Genomic DNA, 24,970 nt, shown 5'->3' with positions numbered 1-24,970 from the left:
GGCTGTTAAATAGGACTAACACAAAATAAGCATTATGTAGACAGCTGTTAAAAAACTAACACAATCACGGTGATCAAAAGAAGTCTTTAGATATAAATCTGGATATTTACACATCTGGTATAAGAAACACTAATAATCATATTAAAAGGCAATTATTTTAAATCTACACATGCAGTTTCAGAATAAAAACATGTGGTATCAGAGGAAATTGGATTAAGATAAAGAATGGATTCCTTTTCTTTAATCAAAAGATTTCTACTGAAAAATGTTTCCTTTCGGCATTTGATGTACTCAATGGGTTTATAGTACTACAGATTCCAACAGATCTTCACCATATCACTCGGCTTCCTTTTCCTCAGAAGATCATAATTTTACTTGGAAGTTTTATCAATCGAGGATGAGATAATCTATCTGAGCCTAATCTTCTCCTTGGCACTTGTCTTCCTGTCATCTTTCCATTACTGATTATCCTTCATTAGTTAGTACAGTGTTGGATTACTTGTTACTTTGGTTAGACCCTCAGCATGTGACTCTTATACCTGTCATGTTATTCCAGCTGTTTTGTTTGTTTCCAGCACCACCTTATTTTTAATTTTTTCTCATTATCTCTCTGCCTTAATTAATTGGATTATAGGTCATCCCCTTCACTTACTATTCAGCTGTTGACACTTTACTCACACCATCTGACACTTTTGATCATGTACAGAGACTTATTATTCAGCCTATCAACACTCCATTTACTCTATTTGTATGATCTTTCGATCTTTCTGCCTATTGATCTTTCTTCCTCTAAGTTCTGAGCCTGTGTGCTTCTCTCTCACTTCACCTGATGAAGTAGCAGCGATCCATAGCTTGTGATTTCAAATAAACCTATTGAATTAAAATTTGGCATCGTGTCACCTCAGATCTTGTCCATCCCAGTCAAACACCAGCACCTCCACATCACATCAGATACTTAGTTTTCTAATATCAAGATTGGAGAAACTGAGGGCCATTATTTCCATTACCATCCTAGTGAGTTCAATAAACTCCAGAAAAGGACATAATACGCTAAATACAGGAGACCACTTCTTAGAAACAACAGTTGCAACTGTTCCTGTGGAGCATGATAGATTTCTCAAGCAGTTTGTGAATTATTGCACTGAGGGTTATTTAGTAATTCAGGGAGCCCGAGTTTAGGTTGTATGAAGAAGCAACTACAATGACAGTTTACCTTTCTTTTTGGATTCCTTTCTCGTGCCGGCCCTGACAACCTGTTGAATTTCTGACTCCGTTGACATCCTAGTTAATACTCTGTCCTCTTCACACACTGTGCACACGCAGATACAATGTCACAACCAGGTTCATTTATAAGTATTCTATGATAATATGTACCAGTCCACCAGTGGCTTTTATCCCAGAAAGCGCATTTCAGTCACTTCTGCTGAGAGCTGCAAGAGAAGAGAAACATCACAATTTTAGATTTTTAAAATTCACATGCTTTGAGTACAGGGTTAGACTATTTGATAAGAAATTAATCATAAACAGAAATGTATCACTAAACATTGCGACATAAATTTTTTTAAAAAGGTGTATTTTTAACATGATCTGCAACTCACAAAGCAATGTTCAATTTAGATTCCCAGTTTTTTTTACATTTTATCCCCTCCTTGTCCGAACTGAATGAATCAAATCGTATTATAGCCTCATAAGCTATCACTATGGTGATATTTATGGGAGGCAACAAGGGTCCTACCTGCCAGTGGGGAGCTGTCAAAAGCCCACCTCTTTTAAGACAGGCCCACTATATTAAAAGCCACTGATTCACTTAACAAGGAAGCACTCTCCCTTGAAATCAAGGACCGGGAGAGGCGAATCCTTTCCACCAAGAGTTTCCAGCCAAACAGAGAATAGCAGATCTATTGAATGGCTGTGCTATCACCTTCCCAGTGGCCACTGATGTAGGACATCCATTGATTTTTAAAATTGTCACTGGCCCAAGCAAGGGTAAGTGATGTCAATAGGAGATTTTTGAGGTGGAGGTAGTTGACAACAAGGAGAGTTGTAGGCTACAGCTTCTCCATTTTAATGTTGTGTCCTTTGGTAGGTGCTTAGTGGCTATAAGCAGAAAACCAGTTGCTTGTCACACTCCCCATGTAGTAAACCTGCTGGGACCAATTTGGTTTTGGCCCATGAATGGACCTTCTAGCCACAGATCTAATAGGGGTAGAACCCAGAAGACATTAGAGCCTGTTGGATAAGTTAATGGTTCTGAAAAGGCTAATGTTGCAGACTATATTAGATGCATACAAGCTGATGATATCATAAGGACTTGGGTGGGGAAAGGCAGAATATCTTGTGATATTGTGGGATGAAGACATATATCCATAGTTAGACCATAAGACATAAGAGCAGAAATTAGGCTATTTAGCCCATCAAGTCTACTCCACTATTCAATCATGGCTAATAAGTTTCTTAACATCATTCTCCCGCTTTCTCCCCATAACATTTGATCCCTTTGACAATCAAGAACCTATCTATCTCTGGCATAAATATACTCAGTGACCTGGCCTGCTGTGGCAATGACTTCCATAGGTTCATAGATTCACCACTCTCTGGCTGAAGAAGTTTCTTCTAATCTCTGTTTGAAAGAGTCTGCTTTTTACTCGAAAGATGTGCCCTCAGGTCCTAGTCTCTCCTGCCAATGAAAACATCTTCCCAGCATCCACTCTGTGCAGGCCAATTAGTACTTTTTAAGTTTCAATTAGATCCCTCACCTCCCCCCCAAATTCTTCTAAATTCCATTGAGTATAAGCCCAGAGTCCTCAAACATTCCTCTTATGTTAAACCTTTCATTTCTACGATCATTCTCGTGAAACTCCTCTGGATCTGCTCCAGGCCAGTACTTCCTTCCTGAGGTATGGGACCAACATTGCTCACAATACTGTAAATGTGGTCTGACCAGAACCTTACAAAGTCTCAGAAATACATTCCTGTTTTTATATTCTAGTCTTCTGAAAATAAATGCCAATATTACATTTGGCTTCCTAACTACCGACTCAACCTACAAGTTTACCTTGAGAGTTCCAGTCCAGGATTCTCTCAAGTCCCTTTGCACTTCAGATTTCTGATCTTCCTACTCATTTAGAAAATTGTCTATGCCTCTAATCTTCCTAACAAACTGCATGACCTCACACTCTCCTACGTTGTACTCCATTTGCCACTTTTTTGCCTACTCTTCTAACCTATCTAAATCTTCCTGCAGCCTCCAAGCTTCCTCAAAACTACCTGTCCCTCCACCTACCTTTATATCATCTGCAAACATAGCCAGAATGTCCTCAGTTCCTTCATCTTGATTGCTAATGGATAAAATTAAAAGACGTAGTCCCAACACTAACCCTTGTGGAACACGACTAGTCACCAGCTGCCATCCTGAGATCCTTTTATTCCTACTCTCTGCTTTCTTCCAGACAGCCAATCTTCAATGCATGCTAGTACCTTGCCTCTAACACCATGGGCCCTTATCTTAAGGTTCTTCCAAAAGTCTTAGGAAGAATATTTAATTTATTAATGTAAATTATACCTGATTGCTATCATGCAATATACCATTTTTTTAAAGACAAGAATTTATTTTACTGTAGCCACAAACGACTGGTTGGCAATACAGCAAAGACAATATTCTCACCTGCAATGCACAAATCTGATTAAACATTTCCTTTTCAGCAATCTCACTATGGCTTGGACGTTTGGCCTAGAGAGTGAGCTCTGGCAGGCTAACTCAGTCCTGCCTTTCGCTACTGCACAAAGGCACATTCTACAGTTGAGGATTACTAAATTGTAATGAGGATCTAATTCTTCTTTTCTGCTCACTTAACTAGTTTTTTCATATCTCAAGTCTTGGATCACTAATCTCAATCATAGCACCCATATTGCCCTATTACTCCTTTATCACACTAAAAGCTTGAAATCAAACCTAAGGACTACATAATATTTGATTGACTGAGCTATCAGAGCTGACTGCACAGAATATCACCATAGTGGGCATAGTTTATTTAGTGATAATAAATTAAACCAACTTTTCCTTTTTAATAATACAATCTTTTCAACAATTACAATGTTATTTTGAATTTATTTATATGATATTTAACTAGGTTTATTTCTATTAAATTATTTATACCTCCTGTTAATCAATATAATTTTTCTATGCTTATGAAATTACAATCTGTCACCCATCCAGAAATTTGATTGCTGACTTTTTCTATGCACCAGCATTTCATTAATATTTTTTAACTGATAACTGACCACTCGATCCAAGATTGGAACCTTTTGTTGTTTCAAAATATAAATAGAATAACAATGACTGTGTATCATCTAAGGGTTGCAAAACTAACAGCAAAGAAAATCTGAATTTATTTGATAACCGTGAAATAATGAGTGGTCCTTGCTGTCAACTCCTAACTATTTATTACTCTGTGTGACACTCCTGCTAGGTTGCATTGACTGTGACAATTGCTGTGACTGTGTTCATTATGTTGTTACCAATGAAACTATTAGCAGTCAATATAGGACAAATCTCAACCACCGTTAACAGTGCTGAAGGACAAATGCAAAATATGTAGGTTATTTTTATTTTTGGTGTTCCTTTATTATGTGTCATACCTGCCAAAATTGGCTAGTTACTAATTAAAAGAATAATTTTGTATTGCATTCAAAAATGATTGAATTAACAAAAAGATGCAACATTTTGATGAATTTCTGTGTCAGTATGTGAAGAGGCTTTATTAGAACATAAAACATTACAGCACAGTACAGGCCCTTCGGCCCTTGATATTGTGCCGACCTGTGGAACCAATCTGAAGACCACCTAACCTACACTATTCCATTTTTGGCCATATGCCTATCCAATGACCATTTAAATGCCCTTAAAGTTGGCAAGTCTACTACTGTTGTAGGCAGTGTGTTCCATGCCCCTATTACTCTCTGAGTAAAGAAATTACCTCTGACATCTGTCCTATATCTATCACTCCTCAATTTAAAGTTATGTTCCGTCGTGCTAGCCATCACCATGTGAGGAAAAAGGCTCTCACTGTCCAACCTATCTAACCCTCTGATTATCTTATATGTCTCAATTAAGTCACCTCTCAACCTTTTTCTCTCGAACGAAAACAGCCTCAAGTCCCTCAGCCTTTCCTTATAAGACCTTCCCTCCACACCAGGCAACATATCCTCTGAACCTTTTCCAAAGCTCCACATCCTTCCTATAACGCAGTGACCAGAACTGTACACATTACTGCATTTTTGATGAAAAACGTGGATAAGGGGAAAACTTTGAAAAGAAGAGGTAAAAATAGAATACATCAAAATGTTAACTTGAGAATAAACAAGATAGAAAAGTTCATACTGACCAGAGTAGCCTTACCAAAACTGAGAAACTAAAAGGCTGCAATGGAGAATCAGATCGGAAACTGTAGAAATGAAGACTGAGTTTGTCTATATCTGGTTGATGAGTCTGAGAATGGGGCTGCTTTTTTTTTGGAAAAGCAAGAATTTTGCCTTTGGGATCAACAAGCTAAGATCAGAAAGGGAGAACTATCATTACATCCCGAGCTATGTAACACACACACAGTTTGTACGTTCAATACTACTGCCAGGGGAATCAATTTTCATCCCTTCCACCAATGACTTGCTGTAGTTTCAGTGTTTATGACGTATTGAATCTTATGACATTCGGTGAGAAGAACAACTTCCCACTTTTCCCATTTCTCGTTTGACTTTTTTAATGTCTGTGCTTTCCAATTCGGTGATTGTTTAATGTTATGTGCTTTAGCTGTAAAGTACATAAAGCAAGGTTTTCTTGATTGTTTTGTGAAACAAAGAAGACCCTTAAAGTTGGCAAGTCTACTACTGTTATAGGCAGTGTGTTCCATGCCCCTATTACTCTCTGAGTAAAGAAATTACCTCTGACATCTGTCCTATATCTATCACTCCTCAATTTAAAGTTATGTTCCGTCATGCTAGCCATCACCATGTGAGGAAAAAGGCTCTCACTGTCCAACCTATCTAACCCTCTGATTATCTTATATGTCTCAATTAAGTCATCTCTCAACCTTTTTCTCTCTAACGAAAACAGCCTCAAGTCCCTCAGCCTTTCCTTATAAGACCTTCCCTCCACACCAGGCAACATCTTAGTAAATATCCTCTGAACCTTTTCCAAAGCTTCCACATCCTTCCTATAATGCAGTGACCAGAACTGTACGCATTACTGCATTTTTGATGAAAAACATAGATAAGGGGAAAACTTTGAAAAGAGGTAAAAATAGAATACATCAAAATGTTAACTTGAGAACAAACAAGATAGAAAAGTTCATACTGACCAGAGTAGCCTTACCAAGACTGAGAAACTAAAAGGCTGCAATGGAGAATCAGATCAGAAACTGTAGAAATGAAGACTGAGTTTGTCTATATCTGGTTGATGAGTCTGAGAATGGGGCTGCTTTTTTTTTGGAAAAGCAAGAATTTTGCCTTTGGGATCAACAAGCTAAGATCAGAAAGGGAGAACTATCATTACATCCCGAGCTATGTAACACACACACAGTTTGTACGTTCAATACTACTGCCAGGGGAATCAATTTTCATCCCTTCCACCAATGACTTGCTGTAGTTTCAGTGTTTATGACGTATTGAATCTTATGACATTCGGTGAGAAGAACAACTTCCCACTTTTCCCATTTCTCGTTTGACTTTTTTAATGTCTGTGCTTTCCAATTCGGTGATTGTTTAATGTTATGTGCTTTAGCTGTAAAGTACATAAAGCAAGGTTTTCTTGATTGTTTTGTGAAACAAAGAAGATTGCTTTGATTGTCCTTAAGCCAGTTTCGGTGAAACAAGAAAAATACTCCGCTTATCATACATACAAACTCATGTTTACATATACAAAATAAATTTACAAAGTGGGATGGAATATTAAGGGACATTGTTAGAATCCAAGAAACATTAATGCAATCCAGTTCTTGATAACTTGGGTAGATCCAGGCTAAACTCATTTTGGTATTGACCTTAAGGTGATTTGAGATTGAGACAGACAATTTAATTGTCTTTCTGGACACAGTAGCTGCTGGGTTCTTTAAAAATATTTCTGTTTGGGGCACATGAATAGTCATGACAGCAGGCAAGGTTTGAGATTTTAAAAATAGAAGGAGAAAGGGATTTTTTGTGCTTTTCATTTTCAGACTGACTGTTTTTCCTTGCATCTTGGCGTCAATAAAATGAATTATCTGCAGTGATCAATACTTCTATTGTCCACCCAAGTGAGTCAAAGTTAGAAGGCATTGCCACACAATGTGGAATCAATGATGATTGTTGTCATCTACTTATGATGAACAAGTTCCTCAACAAAACACTTTGTTAAGTGTCACTCAGTAACAGGAAGACTGGCCTTTGAGTTTTGGGTGTGCACAAGCAATAGTAGTGTAAATTCCACAGATAGTTTTATCTCAGAAAATCATTTTGAGAGGGTACCTCACCCACGGTCATTTAACTCAAACAAAAACACAAATTGCTGGAGAAACTCTGCAGTTCTGGCAGCAGCTGTAGAAAGAAAGCGGAATTAACATTTTGAGTCCAGTAACCATTCTGAAGGAGAATCATTACACTCGAAATATTAGCACTGCTTTCTCTCCATAGATGCTGCCAGACCTGCTGGGTTTCTCCAGCAATTCCTGTTTCTGTTTCAGTTTTTCAGCATCTTCAGTTCTGTATTTCATTGCATTTAGAACTTTCAAAAGACTTAAGGCAATTCTGACTCTGTGCAGAAAAATACAAAATTCCACCTGATTCTTGGTGACCACTATAACAACTTTCTGATTTAGACAGTGATTTTCAGGCAATAAGTATAGTAATTCATTCTTTTCAATCATGTCTTTAAAACAATACTTTGCAACAACTTACTCAACAAAGCTATTAGCAGCACCATCTTCTCCTGCAACTTATATCATTGAGAAGGAAAAAGACCTTCAAGTCACCTATGACCTTGACTTGGATATGCTATGTCCTTCTTTTCTCTGCATTAAATCCACCTGACTGTATTCTGAGGTATTGTTGTCACAATGACTCTAACAGTTCAAGGGAAAGACATATCAATCCTCAAGGCAACTAGGAATGAACAATAAATGTAACCTTGCTAATGCCACCTATATTGCAAGGAATAAAGGACAAATTTGAGTCAGTGGCCATAAGAATAAGACAAAAGCAAATAAAAGCAAAGTACTGTGGTTAAAGCAGATATTTAGCTCTGATTGAACTCAAAACATTAAATCTGTTTGTCTCTCCACATGTATTGTCAGAGATGCTGAGTTTCTCCAGCACTTCCTGTTTTTAACACAAAAGCAAAAATCTGTACATGCAGAAAATTGGCAAAAGGAACTAAAGATGCTGGAAATACTTAACAGGTCTGGCAGCTTCCACGGAGGGAGAAATAGAGTCTGCATCAAAACTAGTGTTGGCCTTGATTTTAGCCTTATATGATTAAGATCTCCAATTTATGTACATTTTAATACTATTTACTTTTGAGTTTGGATATTTGAGTTTGAATTTGAAAATGTGCTCCCTGTGTATAATGATTAACTAGTAAGCATTTCTGTAGCAACGGTGAGTTCTTTTAAAACACAGCATGAGAGAAAGACTTCTTATAGTGTAATGGGTTTTTGTTTGCATTGAGAGAGTTTATGAGCAAGCAAAGCAACAGTGTAGTGCATTAAGCTTTTCAACAAAAGATTCTGGGCGTTTTGAACTTGGGAGAAAACCCAAAAATTAAAAAACACATTTTCAGTTTTAGTTTGGGGCAGTTCTGCAGGATTTTTAGCTTAAGCTGGATATGTAAAGCAGTTGCTCCTCAGTTGCTTTCATCTGTCAGGTTTCCCCAAGCCTGAGATACCTGACCAACACGAGACAAAAATAGAATCTCTGGTAAAATGAAGGCTCACAGAGCACTAATTTAGAGGACTTGCCCCCTGCATTGGATTGATTATGTTCCCATCACTTCCCACTCTGTTAAATGCAAAAGTGTGCGATCTTGAAGCAGATTAAACTCTTTTTCTGTTTTTGAATTTAAATGTCTGATCCAATCCCAACACATCCATTTATAGGAGTTAAAATACAATACATTAATCTGTTTTAGTTTCTCTCATTCCAAAGGTTGTGCAAATGTAAAATGTGCAAACTGCTGATCATCAGGAATGCTGATGAGGGGCTTCTATCCTAAACAACAACTCTCCTGCTCCTCGGATGCTGCCTGACCAGCTGTGCTTTTCCCGCACCACACTCTTCGTACAGTTAACAGGCCAAGCAGCAGTTATAATCAAGACAACAAGCTTTTGAATTTTGGCAATCAATTTGAACCAGACACTTAGATATCAAAAACCTGTTAAATTTAAATCTGATGGTTTTGACATGGAACCAATCCTATCATAGGAAATATTGATATGTCATCAAGGGTATAAAAGAAGGGGACAGTAAGACAAAGATCCCAGAGCAAGCTGCCATCCAACAGAACTAACAGCCTTCAGATCTTCAAAGAGAATTATTGGCTCTCACAGTCATCTAAGTAATAGAGAAAGCACCATGTAAATAATAACAGCACCAATGATGGAAAAGGCTCTCCTGAGAGAAGAATCATTGGAAGGGGGGAAAAGAACATTCCAGAAGATATGTAACCTGCCAGTAGTTTTGAGAGACTAAATTCTGTATTTTGTATATGAGTGGGACTCGCATTTATTGGAAGAGTATACCATTAGAATCTTGTTTTATTTGGGAATAGAGTTAGAGAGATGTACAGCACGGAAACAAACCCTTCAGTCCAACCCGTCCATGCTGAAGAGATATCCCAATCCAATCTAGTCCCACCTGTCAGCACCCGGCCCATATCCCTCCAAACTCTTCCTATTCATATACCCATCCAGATACCTTTCAAAAGTTGCAATCATACTTGCCTCCACCACTTCGTCTGGCAGCCCATTCTACGCACGCACCACCCTCTGCGTGAAAACGCTGCCCCTAGGGTCTCTTTCATATCTTTCCCCTCTCACCCTCAACCTATGCCCTCTAGTTCTGGACTCCCCCACCTTAGGGAAAAGACCTTGTCTATTCACCCTATGCATGCCCCTCATGATTTTATAACCTCTACAAGGTCACCCCTCAGTCTCCAACACTCCAGGGAAAATAGCCCTAGTATATGCAACCTCTCCCTATAGCTTAAATCCTCCAACCCTGGCAACATCTTTGTAAATTTTTTCCGAACCTTTCCAAGTTTCACAACATCCTTCCAATAGGAAGGAGATGAAAACTGCATGCAATATTTCAAAAGTGACCTAACCAATGTCCTGTACAGCCACAACATGACCTCCCAACTCCTGTACTCAATACTCTGACCAATAAAGGAAAGTGTACCAAACACCTTCTTCACTATCCTTACTACCTGCAACTCCACTTTCAAGGAGCTATGAACCTGCACTTTGTTCAGCATTACTCCCTAGGACCTTACCCTTAAGCGTATAAGTCCTGCTAAGATTTGCTTTCCCAAAATGCAGTAGCTTGCACTTATTTAAATTAAACTCCATCTGCCACTCCTCAGCCCATTTGTCCATATGATCAAGATCCCTTTGTGCTAGCAGGTAACTTTCTTCACAGTCCATTACATCTCCAATTTTGGTGTCATCAGCAAACTTACTAACTATACCTCTTATGCTCACATCCAAATCATTTATATAAATAATGAAAAGTAGTGAACCCAGCACTGATCCTTGTGCACTCCATTGGTCACAGGCCTCCAGTCTGAAAAACAACCCTCCACCACCACTCTCTGTCTTCTACCTTTGAGTCAATTAGTAGTCAGTTAATAGTTAGCAGTTAGAGGGATTTATTTGGTTAGCTAATAGTTTAGTTAATTTGTTCACTGTCAGAGTTAGATAAATACATTTTTACTTGTTGAGAGTGTCAGGGATTTATTTTATTTAACCACTAGAAGTTGCTGAAAAGCAGGTTATACCACTTCTCACACAATTTATGGATTATAGGGTGAGGTGCTCCTCTTTCAGTGTTTTGGTTTTAGTTCTTAGAAGGGAGCTGGAAATGTGTTGCTGGAAAAGCGCAGCAGGTCAGGCAGCATCCAGGGAACAGGAGAATCGACGTTTCGGGCATAAGCCCTTCTTCAGGAAAGGGCTGATTCCTGAAGAAGGGCTTATGCCCGAAACATCGATTCTCCTGTTCCCTGGATGCTGCCTGACCTGCTGCGCTTTTCCAGCAACACATTTCCAGCTCTGATCTCCAGCATCTGCAGACCTCACTTTCTCCTCCGTTCTTAGAAGGGAGTCAACCTCCGCTTTAAAACAGACAACATATACTAAATAATCTTGACACTGCTTAGAATTACATTGCAAACCAATTTAAGATTATTAATTGGGCACATACTGCAATGCACCTGCACATGTTAGAAGCTACATATATTAATAGAAAGCACCTTTACAATGAGGTAAAAGGAATTCCCCTATACATCGCACCTTTTTAATTGGTAGGATCATGAAGACTACCAGTCTCTGCTGCATTCCCCACGGAATGCTAACTCCGATTGTCATTGCACCATCTCCTTGCACATCATGTGCAATAAGCACCTTCTTCTAATGCTGGATAAACTGTGACTTTGGAAGACTATTGAGGGATGCTGGCATAGAAGGCAATTCAATATGTGCACAATTTTAAAGCAATGGGAAGAGAAGCATTGCTATTTCAAAATGACAACCAGATCAAAAAGGAGAGAAATTTAAATCACTCAGTTAGTGATGTATGAAATAATCTAACAGAGAGGGAAGCAAGAGCATTTCAGTTAAAGGAGAGAGATCGCATTTTATGGGCAGTAAATGGAGGCTGGAGTGCGCAAGTAATAGCATCATGTTCTCAAACAACCAATGGTAACTCTGGTCAATAGATGTGTGGAATTCAAATCTTATTGTCAATTTTGATGGGGGTTGTGATATGATTTTGGTAACTCTTTCCAAACATTCCAAAATTGGAAACGAGTCACCACAATTCACAAATAACCCAGCTAATTAACCATCTCATCAAGCAAAGACATACTTGTCCAATTTTCTCTTTAACATAACAGAATGTCTCAAAGTAATTCAAGGGAGTATTATAAAACAAAATATGACACAAGTCAAAAGGGCAAAGACATAGGCCATAGTGGAGGAAAGCTAGGAAGAGAGGTAGAAAGGTTTAGGAGTAAATTCCTGACCTTAAACCTTAGACAACTGTAAGTATGGCTATCAATATGGTGTAATTAAAAACAGATTGGTAGAATACAAGTCAGAGGAATACAGATAAAAGAATCTCCAATGATTTCTCTCCATAGATGCTGCCAGACCTGAAGTTTTCCAGAAATTTCTGTTGTTGCTTCTGATTTCTAGCATCTGCAATTTTTGCAACTTTTAAACAATCTCCTGCTTTAGTCCTGCTGTGTTCAATGCTGACTGTCAAGAGAGTCATTCAAATATTAGAAGCAAAGCAAAGAAAATACACAAGACTCTTTTCAAGAGTCAGGATCTGAGTTATCAGGAAAGGCTGGAGAATAATACATTTCGCAGCCTGGAAAGGAAATGCTTAAGATACTTAGATAAGGTGGTATGAAAAAAGACAATCCAAAATATTGCTTCAAGTTAAACAATGAAAGTAGAATGAGGAGTGTATTGGTTATAGAAAGATAAAGATAACTTTGGGAGGGTTTTCAATGTGGTGGTTCAGCAAAGTTACTCTTCCTTCAGGAGTTATTTTAAGACTTCCAATAGATTTCCAATTAATAGACCCCAGAATTAATCAGAAAACAACAAGATACAACAATGGGTGGTGAATGGGTGCTCTGGGTCCACTCATTATGATGGTTCAATAAGGTAAATATCAGTAATGAACTTTTCTTGCATAGTAACAAGGAAAACAAAGTTACAAATAGCTTGTGAATTTAATTGCTTTCACAGAAGAATAAGATTTGAGAGCAACTGGCTGAATGTATTAATAATTTTATGGTCTCACAAGCATTTATACAATTCTAAGGATGAACTGGTGAACAAGCCAGCTGGCAGCATGCCCAGGGCAAGGACAGAGTGGTGTAGGCAGGCAGCTGTCAGAATTCTTAAGTCACTGAATTCATAAGCACTTTCTGTCTCCAGATGTAGACAGCGGCATAACAGCCATGTTCTAAAAATATAGGCCTGAACCTCAACGCCACATCTGGAGGTCAGAGTGCTCCTTCTTACAAGATGTTCAAGCCTTCCAGTATTATGTCAGACCCCACAAGGGCAGGGATGAAGGGAAATCTCACATAGAGAGTCTCTGTCCCTTCTAAGGGTTGGACATAAGTTCCAAACCTTACAAAATAAGCTGAAATTTATCATAAATAGCTATTCAATGCAACTGAATTTCTTCCATTCATCAACATGATCTACCAGCGCAAGATTGGGGAAGTCCCTACAAATGTCTGAGGTCTGTAATTAAAAGAAGAACTGTTCTGAGATATGTGGTAGTTAACACAATGAAGAGTTTGTCTTGATTATTGTTTTCTTCACAGTAACTAATAAGCAAGTAGTTAAACTAAGTTGGCATTTTAAACACATCTAAAACTTTTTAATTTTGGGTGCAAACTGAGCAAAATAAGATATAGTGACTTGGAAATCAATTAATTAAAACATCCTGTGAGGCAATCAAGACAGTAAAGGCAAAAAAAATTCTTAAGATAATAGAAATACTGGGAGACAGTGACATATTAGTTTGCTAAATGTAAGCATATGGGGGAAATGTGGCATGTTGTTTATTGCTGCACAACAATGCTTTGTACTAATTGTGCTAAGTGAGTGTGATAAAACTGTTGTTGTGTATAAGAATCTTACTGTGAAGGAATTGCATAATTCCCTGAATGTTTTCTTGCTTACCATTTGAACACCATGAAGAAACATATGCACAAATATCTGATTCTGGTTATATCTGGATTTAATGAAAGCAATCAACCTGAAATGTTGACTCCTTTTTTTCTCTGTTGCCAGACTTACAAAGTATTTCAGTATTTTCTGTTTAATTTCAGATTTTCAGAATACACATAATTTTGCTTTACTAGAGACATTTAGTTCTGATCACATGGACATAAAATAACATAGAGTATCCTTACAGTTGGATATAGTTCAGTATGTGCCAACTCTGAAAGCTGAAAATCTTAGATGGTTGAGTGTCTGAAGGATATTAATGGGAAACAAGTTTAAAGCTTTCTTTTTGCTGCTTGTGATCAGATTTTTCAAATGTATCTTTTATAAATAATTACCTTTTTCCTTTTGTGTAACATTCTTTTGTTAAAAATACATTAGCAGCCTGGTGTGAATATATTCAGTGATGGACAACTATAGGAAGCAAATTGCAAAAGAAAATCTTATGGTCAATCAAACCAAGTTTCTCCTGAACTCAAATTAGCTGGGCAAATTCAACCCAAGCAAATAACTCCCTATCAGTCCACTCTCAATCATCAATAAAGAGATGGAAGCTGTCTTCAACACTGCTATCAAACAGCATCTGCTCAGTGACGACCAGTTTGGGTTCTGCCAGGGCCACCCAGCTCCTGACCTCATAATAGCCTTGGCTCATACATGGACAAAAGAGCTCATTTTTGGAGGTGAGGAAAGAGTGACAGTTCTTGATGTCAAGGCCACAGTCAATCAAGTGTGGCATCAAGGAGCCCTAGCAAATCTGAAATGAATGCCTATGCATACTGGGGGCAAATTCTCTGCTGTTGAAATCATACCCAGCACATAGCAAGATGGCTGTGGCTGTTGTAAGTCAGTTATCTCAGCTCAAGGACATTTCTGCAGGGATTCTTCAGGGTAGTGTCCTAGGCTCAACCACCTTCACCTGCTTCATCAATGATCTTCCCTCCATCATAAGGTCAGATATGAAGATACTTGGTAATGATTGCGCAATGTTCAGCACTATTCACAACTCCCCTGATATTGAAGCAGACTGTGTCCAAATGCAAAAGATCTGAACAATATCGAGGCTTAGCTGACAAGTGAGACAACAAAAACACAGCACATGCTGGAATCCAAAGTAGACAACTGGGAAGCTGGAAGAACACAGCAAGTGTTTGAGGAAATGCATGTGCCAACTCCAATTAGACCTACCACTCAGAACATCTTCCTGTCTCTACCCCCCCTTCTTGCCTCCCGCCAGGAGCATTCCCTTTGTCATTCCTTGGTACACGCCAGTCTCCCCAGCAACCAACCCCTAGCCACATCCCCACTGTACCTTTCCCTGCAATCGTTAAAGATGCAAACCCTGCCAACACACCAACCCCCCTCACCTCCATCCAGGGCCACAAATAGTCCTTCCGGGTGAGACAGAGATTCCCCTGCCTCTCCTCCAACCTAGTTTAATGCATCTGGTGTTCCCAATGTGGTCTCCTCTACATCATTGAGACCAAACGTAAACTAAGGAAACATTTCGCTGAACATTTCAGCTGGGCTAATCAAGGCCTACCTGAGCTCCCAGTCACTGCTCATTTCAATTCTCCTTCCCAATCCTTCTCCGACATGTCCATCCTCGGCCTCCTTCAGTGCCACAGCGAACCAAGGAGACACAAAGATTGGTGGAGTTGTGGATAGTGTGGAGGGCTGTAGTAGGAAGCCACAGGTCATTGACAGGATACAGAGCTGGGCTGATAAGTGGCAGAGAGAGTTCAACCTGGAAAAGTGTGAAGTGATTCACTTTGGAAGGTTGAATTTGAATGCAGATTACAGGGTTAAAGGCAAGATTCTTGGCAGCTTGGAAGAACAGAGGGACCTTGGGGTCCATGTCCATAGGTCCCTCAAAGTTGTCACCCAAGTTGATAGGATTGTTAGAAGACATATGATAAATTGGCTTCATTAGCTGGGGGATTGAGTTTAAGAGCTGCAACGTTATACATCAGCTCTATAGAGCCTTGGTTAGACCACACTTGGAGTAGTGTGTTCAGCTCTGGACGCCTCATTATTGGAAATGATTTGGAGATGCCGTGTTGGACTGGGGTATACAAAGTTAAAAATCACACAAGACCAGGTTATAGTCCAACAGGTTTAATTGGAAGCACACTAGCTTTTGGAGCATCGAGATATGGAAGCTTTAGAGAGGGTGCAGAAGAGAATTACCAGAATGGTGCCAGGACTGGAGGGCATATCTTATGAATAAAGGTTATGGCAGCTAGGGCTTTTCTCATTGGAGCGAAGAAGGATGAAAAGTGACTTGATAGAGGTGTACAAGATGTTGACAGGCAGAGACTTTTTCCCATAGTGGGAATGTCTATCATGAGGGGGCATAATTTTAAGGTAATTTGGGGAAGGTTTAGGGGAGATGTTAGAGGTATGTTCTTTACACAGAGAGTGGAGGATGCATGGAATGCACTGCCAACAGTAGTAGTAGAGTCAGGTACATTAAGGACATTAAGCAACTCTTGGATAGGCACATGGAAGATAGTACAATGAAGGCTATGTAGTTTAGTCTGGTATTAGAATAGGATAAACGGCCAACACAACATCGAAGGCTGAAGAGCTTGTATTGTTCTATATCTATGAATCAGACCACAACTTGAAGGAACAACGTTTCATCTTCTGCCTGGGCAGCCTACAGCCTGAACATAGATGACTGAACATAGAGTTCGAGGAGAAAGTCAGGGCTGCAGATGCTGGAGATCAGAGCTGAAAATGTGTTGCTGGAAAAGCGCTTTTCCAGCTTGGATTCTCCTGTTCCTTGGATGCTGCCTGACCTGCTGCGCTTTTCCAGCAACACATTTTCAGCTCTGAACATAGAGTTCTCCAATTTCAAATAACCTTCCCACCCATCCCCTGAATCCCTTTCCAGCAACCCCACTCCCTTCCATTCTTCTGACTGACTATTCCTTCCAGCTACCAACTGGATTCATCCCTCCCATTGACCAACCAGGTCATACCCACCACCTGTGTTCACCTGTCACTCCCTCACCATTCTGCCCCTCACCCCATCCAAAATCTTGCCCCTGCTGCTTTATCTGCAGCTCCCCCTACCCCCCACTTCCATTCCTGAAGTAGGATTATATCCAAAACATTGACTGCTTAACTTCCTGTTGCTGTCTGGCTTGCTGTGTTCTTCCAGTCTCCTACTTAGGCTGACAAGTGGCAAGTAACATTTGCACCACACAAATGCCAGGCAATGACCATCTCCAATAAGAGACAATCTAACCGCTGCCCCTTGTTAATCAATGAATTCACCACTAAAAATATCCTTGGGATTACGATTGACCAAAAACTCAACTTGGCGCACCACATGAACACAATAGTGACAACAGCAGGTCAGAGGCTAGGAATACTGCAATAAGTAACTCACTTCCTGCCTCCCTAAAGCCTGTCCACCATCTAGAAGTCACAATTCAGGAGTGTGACAGAATATTCCTAAAAAATTGTCAGGATGATTGCAGCTCAAACAATACTCAAAATGCTTGACACCATTCAAGATAAAGCAACCCAGTTGAGGTCGATGTGGAGGTGCGGGTGTCGAACTGGGTGGACAAAGTTAAAAATCACACAACACCAGGTTATAGTCCAACAGACTATATTTGCTTTCACAGTGCTTCTCCTTTGTCAATTGAGCTACCTGATGAAGGAGCAGTGCTGCCAAAGATTGTAGTTCCAAATAAACCTGTTCAACTATAACCTGGCGTTGTGTGATTTCTAACTTTGCCCATCTAGAATGACAAGGGTAGCAGGTACATGGGAACATCACAACTTGCAAAATCCCCTCCAAGCCACTCACCATCCTGACTTGGAAATATATGATTATTCCTTCATCATCGCTGGGTCAACATTCTGGAATTCCCTCCCCAAGGGCATTGTGGGTCAACCTTCAGCACATGGACTGCAGTGGGTCAAGAAGGCAATTCACCACCACCTTCTCAAGGGCATCTAGAGATGAGCAATAAATCTTGACACAAAAACAGAAATTGCTGGACAAACTCAGCGAGTCTGGTAGCATCTGTGTAGAAAGTGAGGACTGCAGATGCTGGAGATCAGAGTCGAGAGTGTGATGCTGGAAAAGCACAGCAGGAGAGGCAGTATCTGAGAAACAGGAGAATCGACATTTCAGGCAAGAGCCCTTCATCAGGAAATCATTTTCCTGATGAAGGGCTCTTGCCTGAAACATCGATTTTCCTGATTAAAAGGGCTCTTGCTCAATAGTTCAATTCTCCTGCTTCTTGGAGTCTGCCTGACCTGCTGTGCTTTTTCAGCACCACAGTCTCAGCATCTGTGCAGAGCAAGCAGAGTTAATGTTTTGGGTGCAGTGATCATTCTTCTGAAGATGGGACACTGGACTCAAAATGTTAAATCTGTTTTCTCTCCATATATGCTGCCAGAGCTGAATTTTACGAGCAATTTCTGGTTTTGTTTCTGATTTCCAGCATCCACAATTCTTTGGTTTTTATTGTTTAGCGACATATTTTGGTCTGCCAGTGACACCCACATTCCATGAATGAATAAAAAAGTTCCATTCTTGAATCTGATTTGTCTAGGATTACTGGGATCATAACACATTTGCTATTAGTTTATTTCCTGAAGGTTTACTTTACAAATACACTTGTCAGAGTTTAATAATAAGACACATACAGGTGCACAGAGGGAAAGAACACAATTGCATTTTAGAAACTTCTGTGCTGTAACTTAAAATACATAACCAAATAGTACCTTAAAATACATAACCAAATAATTGACTTGATATCTAAAATATAGAAACATAGAAACTTGCAGCCCTTCACACCTGGTCTGCCATTCAATATGATCATGGCTGATCTATGACAAATGTAAATGCAATGATCAATGCAAATCTTTCTTTCATATCTTACGACTCTGAATGATACAACATGGTCAGAGTCAGCAAAGCAAAGTGGTTATTTTATTAATTGTTCCAATAAAATAATCCATTTATATAAGTATAAAATAAATGAATAAGATTACATCACACTGGCGCGCCTCCTCTGCTAAGTGAGCTGACTGACTCTTATTCACACTGTAATGACCTCAATTTGCAGTAAATGTATCTCAATCAATAAGAAGTCAAAACTAAGTGATTTTAATGGCTTATTAACTTGCTTTTTACCATGACAGCTGTGTTCTTCATTTTTTAGAAATTTTTGAAGAAAATTATTGGAGTATTTTTCTGCATTAATTTTATGTTTGTTGCAATAGGCCAGACAATTCAATAATTATAATCATAATCAGTCAACAATGCTTTTATATCAGGAAACTATAAAAATGGGAGAAACTAATCTAGATGGACTTTGGTCCTTTTTCAACAAACAATTAACGATGCTATAATGTGTAATCAAAGCTAAGTCAGCTGCTCTTCACCAGAGCGTCTGCAGTAGCAACACCACAAGTGGGTTCAGCGAAAGAGGATATAAAAATCTGTTCGGGCTATTCTTGCCAATGGAAGCCATTGGTATGTTTAATATAGATGCTGGGTCAGAATATGATTCAGCTGTGATTCTCCACATGATCAAATAACTTACCTCACTTCACACCTCAAAAATTAGACTCGTGTAAATTATTATTGAGATGCCCCTGGCTGTAGAATTGAACACTACTGAGAGTCAGAAACATTAAAAAAGAATGGGTTAAAATTAGCTTAATCTCATTGTACACAAATAGCATGATAAACCAACTTGGCAGTTTGCACACCTGTTTGAATGTGGTGATAATGAAATAATTTAAAGACAATAAATATTCCACGTAATAAAATATTGTCAACTGGGTTACACCCGAAACGTTTACTTCTACACCTCCTGATGTTGCTTGGCTTGCTGTGTTCTCCCAGCCTCCTGCTTGTCAACTAAAATTTTCAAACAGCCTTTGGTTATTTAAAAAATGGGATTTGAATTTCTGTTTACTGTTTGCAGTAAACAAACATAACCACATCAGAAGACCAAGAAATTCAACTGAGCTACTGTTTCTGGAGTTCACTGCCATTGATTCCAACTCCAGCACACAAGGTGCTGGTCTTGTAGGAAGGGAATTTCCCTCCCTGTTGTGTTGCAAGAAATGACAAGAAAGATGGGACAATCTGATAAGAATGAAAGAATCAGAACCCTGACGTCAAAGTATGTTTTCTGAATTTCCCCTTAAATAGTCACTTCAAACTCCTGTTATTAGCCAGTGACTATCTTATTTCCATGTATTTGCATCCCATTAGTCGCCCAACTCACCTTAATTCAATGCCACTTCCAGTTCTCCTCTTCTACCCTGAGAAACTGGATGGCACAAATTCCAGAAATATAAATCAATGCAGTTGCTTGGCAGCTGCAACTCACTGACAGATTGTATCATCCAACTTTGTTTTTACCATAATGTTCCTGCATGCTCCATGCCTGTTATCTTTCTCAACATTAATCCATGCAAGTCAGCAATGGTGAATTGCCAACATCAGCACATTTCATGTCTGTTTCTGTACATACTACTTCAGTCTTTAGCCACTTTATTCTGGAGATCAAAAACAACTACAACTTACCTGGTCATTTTGTGTGCAGGGACACACACATTCATGTGGCTACACATATTAAGTGTTTATGGCTGTTAGCTTCTTCCTAAACACTCAGCACTTTGCATTTGCTTTGAGGTTGCGAGCTTCTGTGAGTTGCATTAATTTTAGTGCAGAGGAAGAGGCAGACAGCTGGTCATGGGGTGGGGAGCTTTGAACAGTTAAAGAGGTGGTCATGTCATTGTATGGCATTGGGATTCATCAAGATTACACATGCAACATGTCCAACAGCCAAACACTTGAAACAAATGGGTACCTCTGAAAGTCAATCAGGAACAGTCTTAAAGAGCTGTGGTACTTTCACGGTCTGGCATAGCTTTAATCTAATTGATCTAGCAAGTTTGGCCTGGCCAGTCAGATGCTTGGCCCCATTAGAGTTTGGGGATTTATGTCCTTGCAGTCTGGGGATTGGACCACAGTCAGTCCTGCTGTACATGTGCATTTCCATACCAGTCTGAGAAGTACGGGGAGATCTGTTTAGGAGTGTGCTGGGACGTGGCTATCAAGGTTGTTATCTTAGTCAGTCCAAAGGAGTGCCATGATCAATCCTGGGTTTGCTCAATATTGGGGGTTTATGTGAGGGCAGTCCACAGAATCCTGGGGATAGATCATGACTCAAGTTTGAGGATCAGATTCATGGTATGGGTCGCTGATAGAATGATTACAGTGACCAACTTATGCCTAAAAATTTACTAGAATTTTTAGAAGCAGGAGCAGTGGGAAGCATTGGATATAATGTGTTTGGATTTTCAGAAGATGTTTGATAAGGTACCACATATGAGGCTACTAAATAAGATAAGAATCTATGCAATTAGAAACAGTACATTAAAATTGATAGAGTACTGGCTAACAAATAGAAAATAGAATTTTGGGATAATGGGACATTTTCAGGATGATAGCCATAACTAGAGGAGTCCCACAGGAATCAATGCTTGAGCCACAATTATTACAAAATAGTAGTCCCCCCAGAATGAGGAAATTGAATGTACAATAGTCATTTGGTGGATGGCTCAAAAAATAGATAGGAAGGCAATTGGTGAGGATGACAGATTAAGCAAGTGGAGAAAAAACTTGGCAGATGGAATGTAATTTGGGAAAATTTGAGGATAAGCACTTTAGTACAAACAATAGAGGAATTAAATATTATTTAAATGGAGAAATGAATCTATAGAACAGAGGGATTTGGGAATCCTCATTCATGAATTACAAAAGGCTAGCATCCAAGTTCAGTGGGAAAGATGTGTGGAATGTTAACCTTTATTTTAATAGGAATGGAAGACTAAAAAAGTAGAGAGGTGCTGCTAAGAATATATCAGGCCATAGTCAGATGACAGATGGAATATTATGAACAATTTTGGGCTTGTTATCTAAAGAAAGGTATACTAGCATTGGAATCAGTCCAGAAAAGGTTCACTAGATATAGAAGTACTGTCATATGACGACTATTTGAAACTTTTGAGCTTGTACTCATTGGAATTTAGAAGCTTTCAAGGATATTTTATTAAGCATACAATATTCTTAGGGGACTTGACAACATAGAAAGGTTGTTTCCCTTTGAGTGAGAGTCTAGAACCCGAGGGCATAGTCTCGGAGTAAGGTTAAAAAGATTAAAAACAGAGATGAGGAGGAAGTTCATCTCTCAGAGGGTAATACGTCTGCAAATGTTTTTACAGAAGAGGGCTGATGAGGCTGGGTTATTAAGCAAATTCAAAGCTGGGATGGACAGATTTTTAATCAGTAAGCAAATCAAAGGTTACAGGGAAAAGTCAAGAAAGCAAAATTGAGGATAATGAGATCAGCCATGAGTGGCAGAATAGACTCAATGGGCTGAATGGCCTAACTCTTCTGCTACATCTTTGGTCTTAGTGGTTGATTGTGGAGGGGACAATTCCAATTGGAGGGTGGTACTGACTATAGGAACAGACCTGGATTTCCAGGAGGAAGCATTTTCATAGGCCATGGCCGTTCTTGTTTCTACCAAGGGAAAGTTTAGGGGCAAAGTTAGGGCAATTCACAAAGACATGGGTAATGGAGGTTAGGTGGGAACATCAACTGTTATTAGAAGGGCTCAATAGAAATGGGGAAGGCTGAAAGTACACAAGGGCACAGGATTGGCAACACAAAAGGGAATGTGAATGCTTGGAATGGGGATTGGGTTCATCCTGTATCATAGGTGGAGCCTAGAATTTACACAAGCTATCTAGGACTGAATGTCAAATGTGCAATAATTGCATAAAATGGTAGACTACATGTAAGTTACTGATTTTTCCTTTCCATGGGATAAAGCAAAATCTTTGGAATTTGAGGCTATTGCAATTTTCATGATTGCAAAAGGTCATTTGGTCACACAGTACCTAAATATTGCTGGAAAAAAAACAAATTTTGTAAAAGCCTTTCATCATGCATTCATAAAGACAATTTGCAAGAATACCAATCCAACAGGAAATCAACATTTATACTGTATGAGGAGAGAGTGCTGACTGGTTGGCAAATGGAAACTGATTGGTATAGGCATTCAATGGAGAAGGCATCAATTAATGATGAATGACATTAACCACCAAGTTTTATTACATTTTATACCAGACATGTTGATCCTGAGTGATCACAGCATTGCCCTGAAAAAAGAACGAGCAACTGGCAGTCATCATTTTAAAAACATTATAACAGGCTTATTGTATATGTATGTTCTTTTTGTTTGCAAAGAACAGGACCCTCTATATTAATATATGTAGCTTTCAGTGTGCACACATGCACCACACTGTGAACCAGCTGACAAGCCTAAATTGTTTGTCAGTGTATTCTTTGCACACTCAGAATTATTCAGCAAATGTTATCCAATTGCAGGATTATATCTAATGTTGGACACTGCATTGCGAGTTTCCCAAGTATGAGTTGGTTTGGTATGGTCATTCTTTTGCTTGATCTTTTCCAAACAGCCAAAAGGATATTCTGATTAATAGGAACTGCCAGTCTTTGGAACACACACCCTGCTCACCTACATATGGTATTGAACTGATGTGGGCAAGATGAAAACATTTGATCAATGTGTCTTTTCTCAGCAATAGTCATGACTGCATTGACTCAGTAATGGACCATAATGGTCAACAAATTGTGAAATGCACAACTAGATTCCCAAATGGCAGAGCCAGCATGGTAGTGCATAATGTTGGAAAACTCCTCCATCCATTGATCCAGCTTACTGACCTCCTCTGTCAAACCTGCCTTCTGTTGTTTTGATGGTCCATGCAATCTGACGAAGTCATTAATTGGTAAGACCATGGGATGCATGCAGTGGTGAGAATTATAGTTCATGAGCTTTGGTGGGAAATGTGTGCAGTGGCAGAGTTTGAATGAATGATGGTCGTGCGTGTATGAGGTAGCAGAAAGGAAATAGTGGCACTTACCCTTGCAAGGGCAGAAGATCATTAACTTTCTACAGTGCTAGGTGCTCCTTTTCCTCCAGGACATAGCCCTGACTCAGACCATTATATGTGTACAGGTCATCCATGTCTAGTAGTGTGACTACCATTGATGGTTGGAAAGAAAAAGCTTGACCCTCTGCTCCAACCATGCTATCCACCATTACCTCCAGGTACCTGTCTTCAAACTGAGAGAGAACTTTGATGTTCAAGTCACATCAGCCATGGTTGCCGTGGAGCACCATAGTGTAAGGGCCAGTTTTTGGCTCGTAGCATCTGTGACCGTGTGCAGCTGGACTTTGAATAGGAATCCCATGACATTGGTGAGCCCTTCTGTCTGTTCAGTTGTGCAATTCCATGAGAAAGCCACCAAAGAGCCAGTTGCTTAGTTAAAGAGGGCAGAGTGAATGATTATGTGAGGAAAGTCACTTTCAGCCACCAGCAGACTAGATGCTATGAATCTCATTCAAAAAACAGTTTAACTCAAAACTGGAAAATTCCATCTATAATTTCTTTGCCCAAATATGGATGCAAATAATGTAAAGGTTTCCCACCAGCTGTGTCCCAGCAACATTAGATAATTGGATTTTACAAAGCACTAAATTCAGATGGACTTACTGTTCAAAAGATATTACAACATCTTCAAAATATACCACTGGAAAATCTTTATCACAGTAAGGTGCTATGGAAACTTTTCTCCCAACCCTACGCTGAGGTATATTGAGCAAACTGTTCCCATAACTGAACCCCAACATAGAAATGGCCTTGACCTTGATAAGTAGGCTCAGAGTACAAATAAGGAGCAGGTTGAATACCTGCTGTCAACTGGACAAAGAAGAGGTTGAGTCCCTTGAAGGTTGTGTGGTATTATCTACATGATGCAATTGTTTGTTCTTCTATTACTCTCACTACTTGTTGCCCATCTACAGATGCATTTCCTTTTAAATATTAAAGAT

General features: G+C 39.3%; 1 protein-coding gene across 8 annotated transcripts in view; it reads right to left on the bottom strand.

Moving 5' to 3' along the window:
* The window catches only part of dab1a (DAB adaptor protein 1a), a 687,756-nt gene that overhangs the window by 237,957 nt on the left and 424,829 nt on the right, over positions 1-24,970 (bottom strand). For all 8 annotated transcript variants that reach the window (XM_043699305.1, XM_043699300.1, XM_043699303.1 and 5 more), the window contains one exon: positions 1,214-1,430. In XM_043699305.1, the coding sequence (XP_043555240.1) occupies positions 1,214-1,280 (67 nt within the window). In that variant the 5' untranslated portion in view covers positions 1,281-1,430. The remainder of the gene's footprint in view (positions 1-1,213; positions 1,431-24,970) is intronic.

Source organism: Chiloscyllium plagiosum, chromosome 11 (genome assembly GCF_004010195.1).
Source record: "Chiloscyllium plagiosum isolate BGI_BamShark_2017 chromosome 11, ASM401019v2, whole genome shotgun sequence".
NCBI lineage: Eukaryota > Metazoa > Chordata > Chondrichthyes > Orectolobiformes > Hemiscylliidae > Chiloscyllium > Chiloscyllium plagiosum.
Note: the sequence above shows the minus strand (reverse complement) of the source record. Positions and strands in the feature narration are given on the sequence as shown.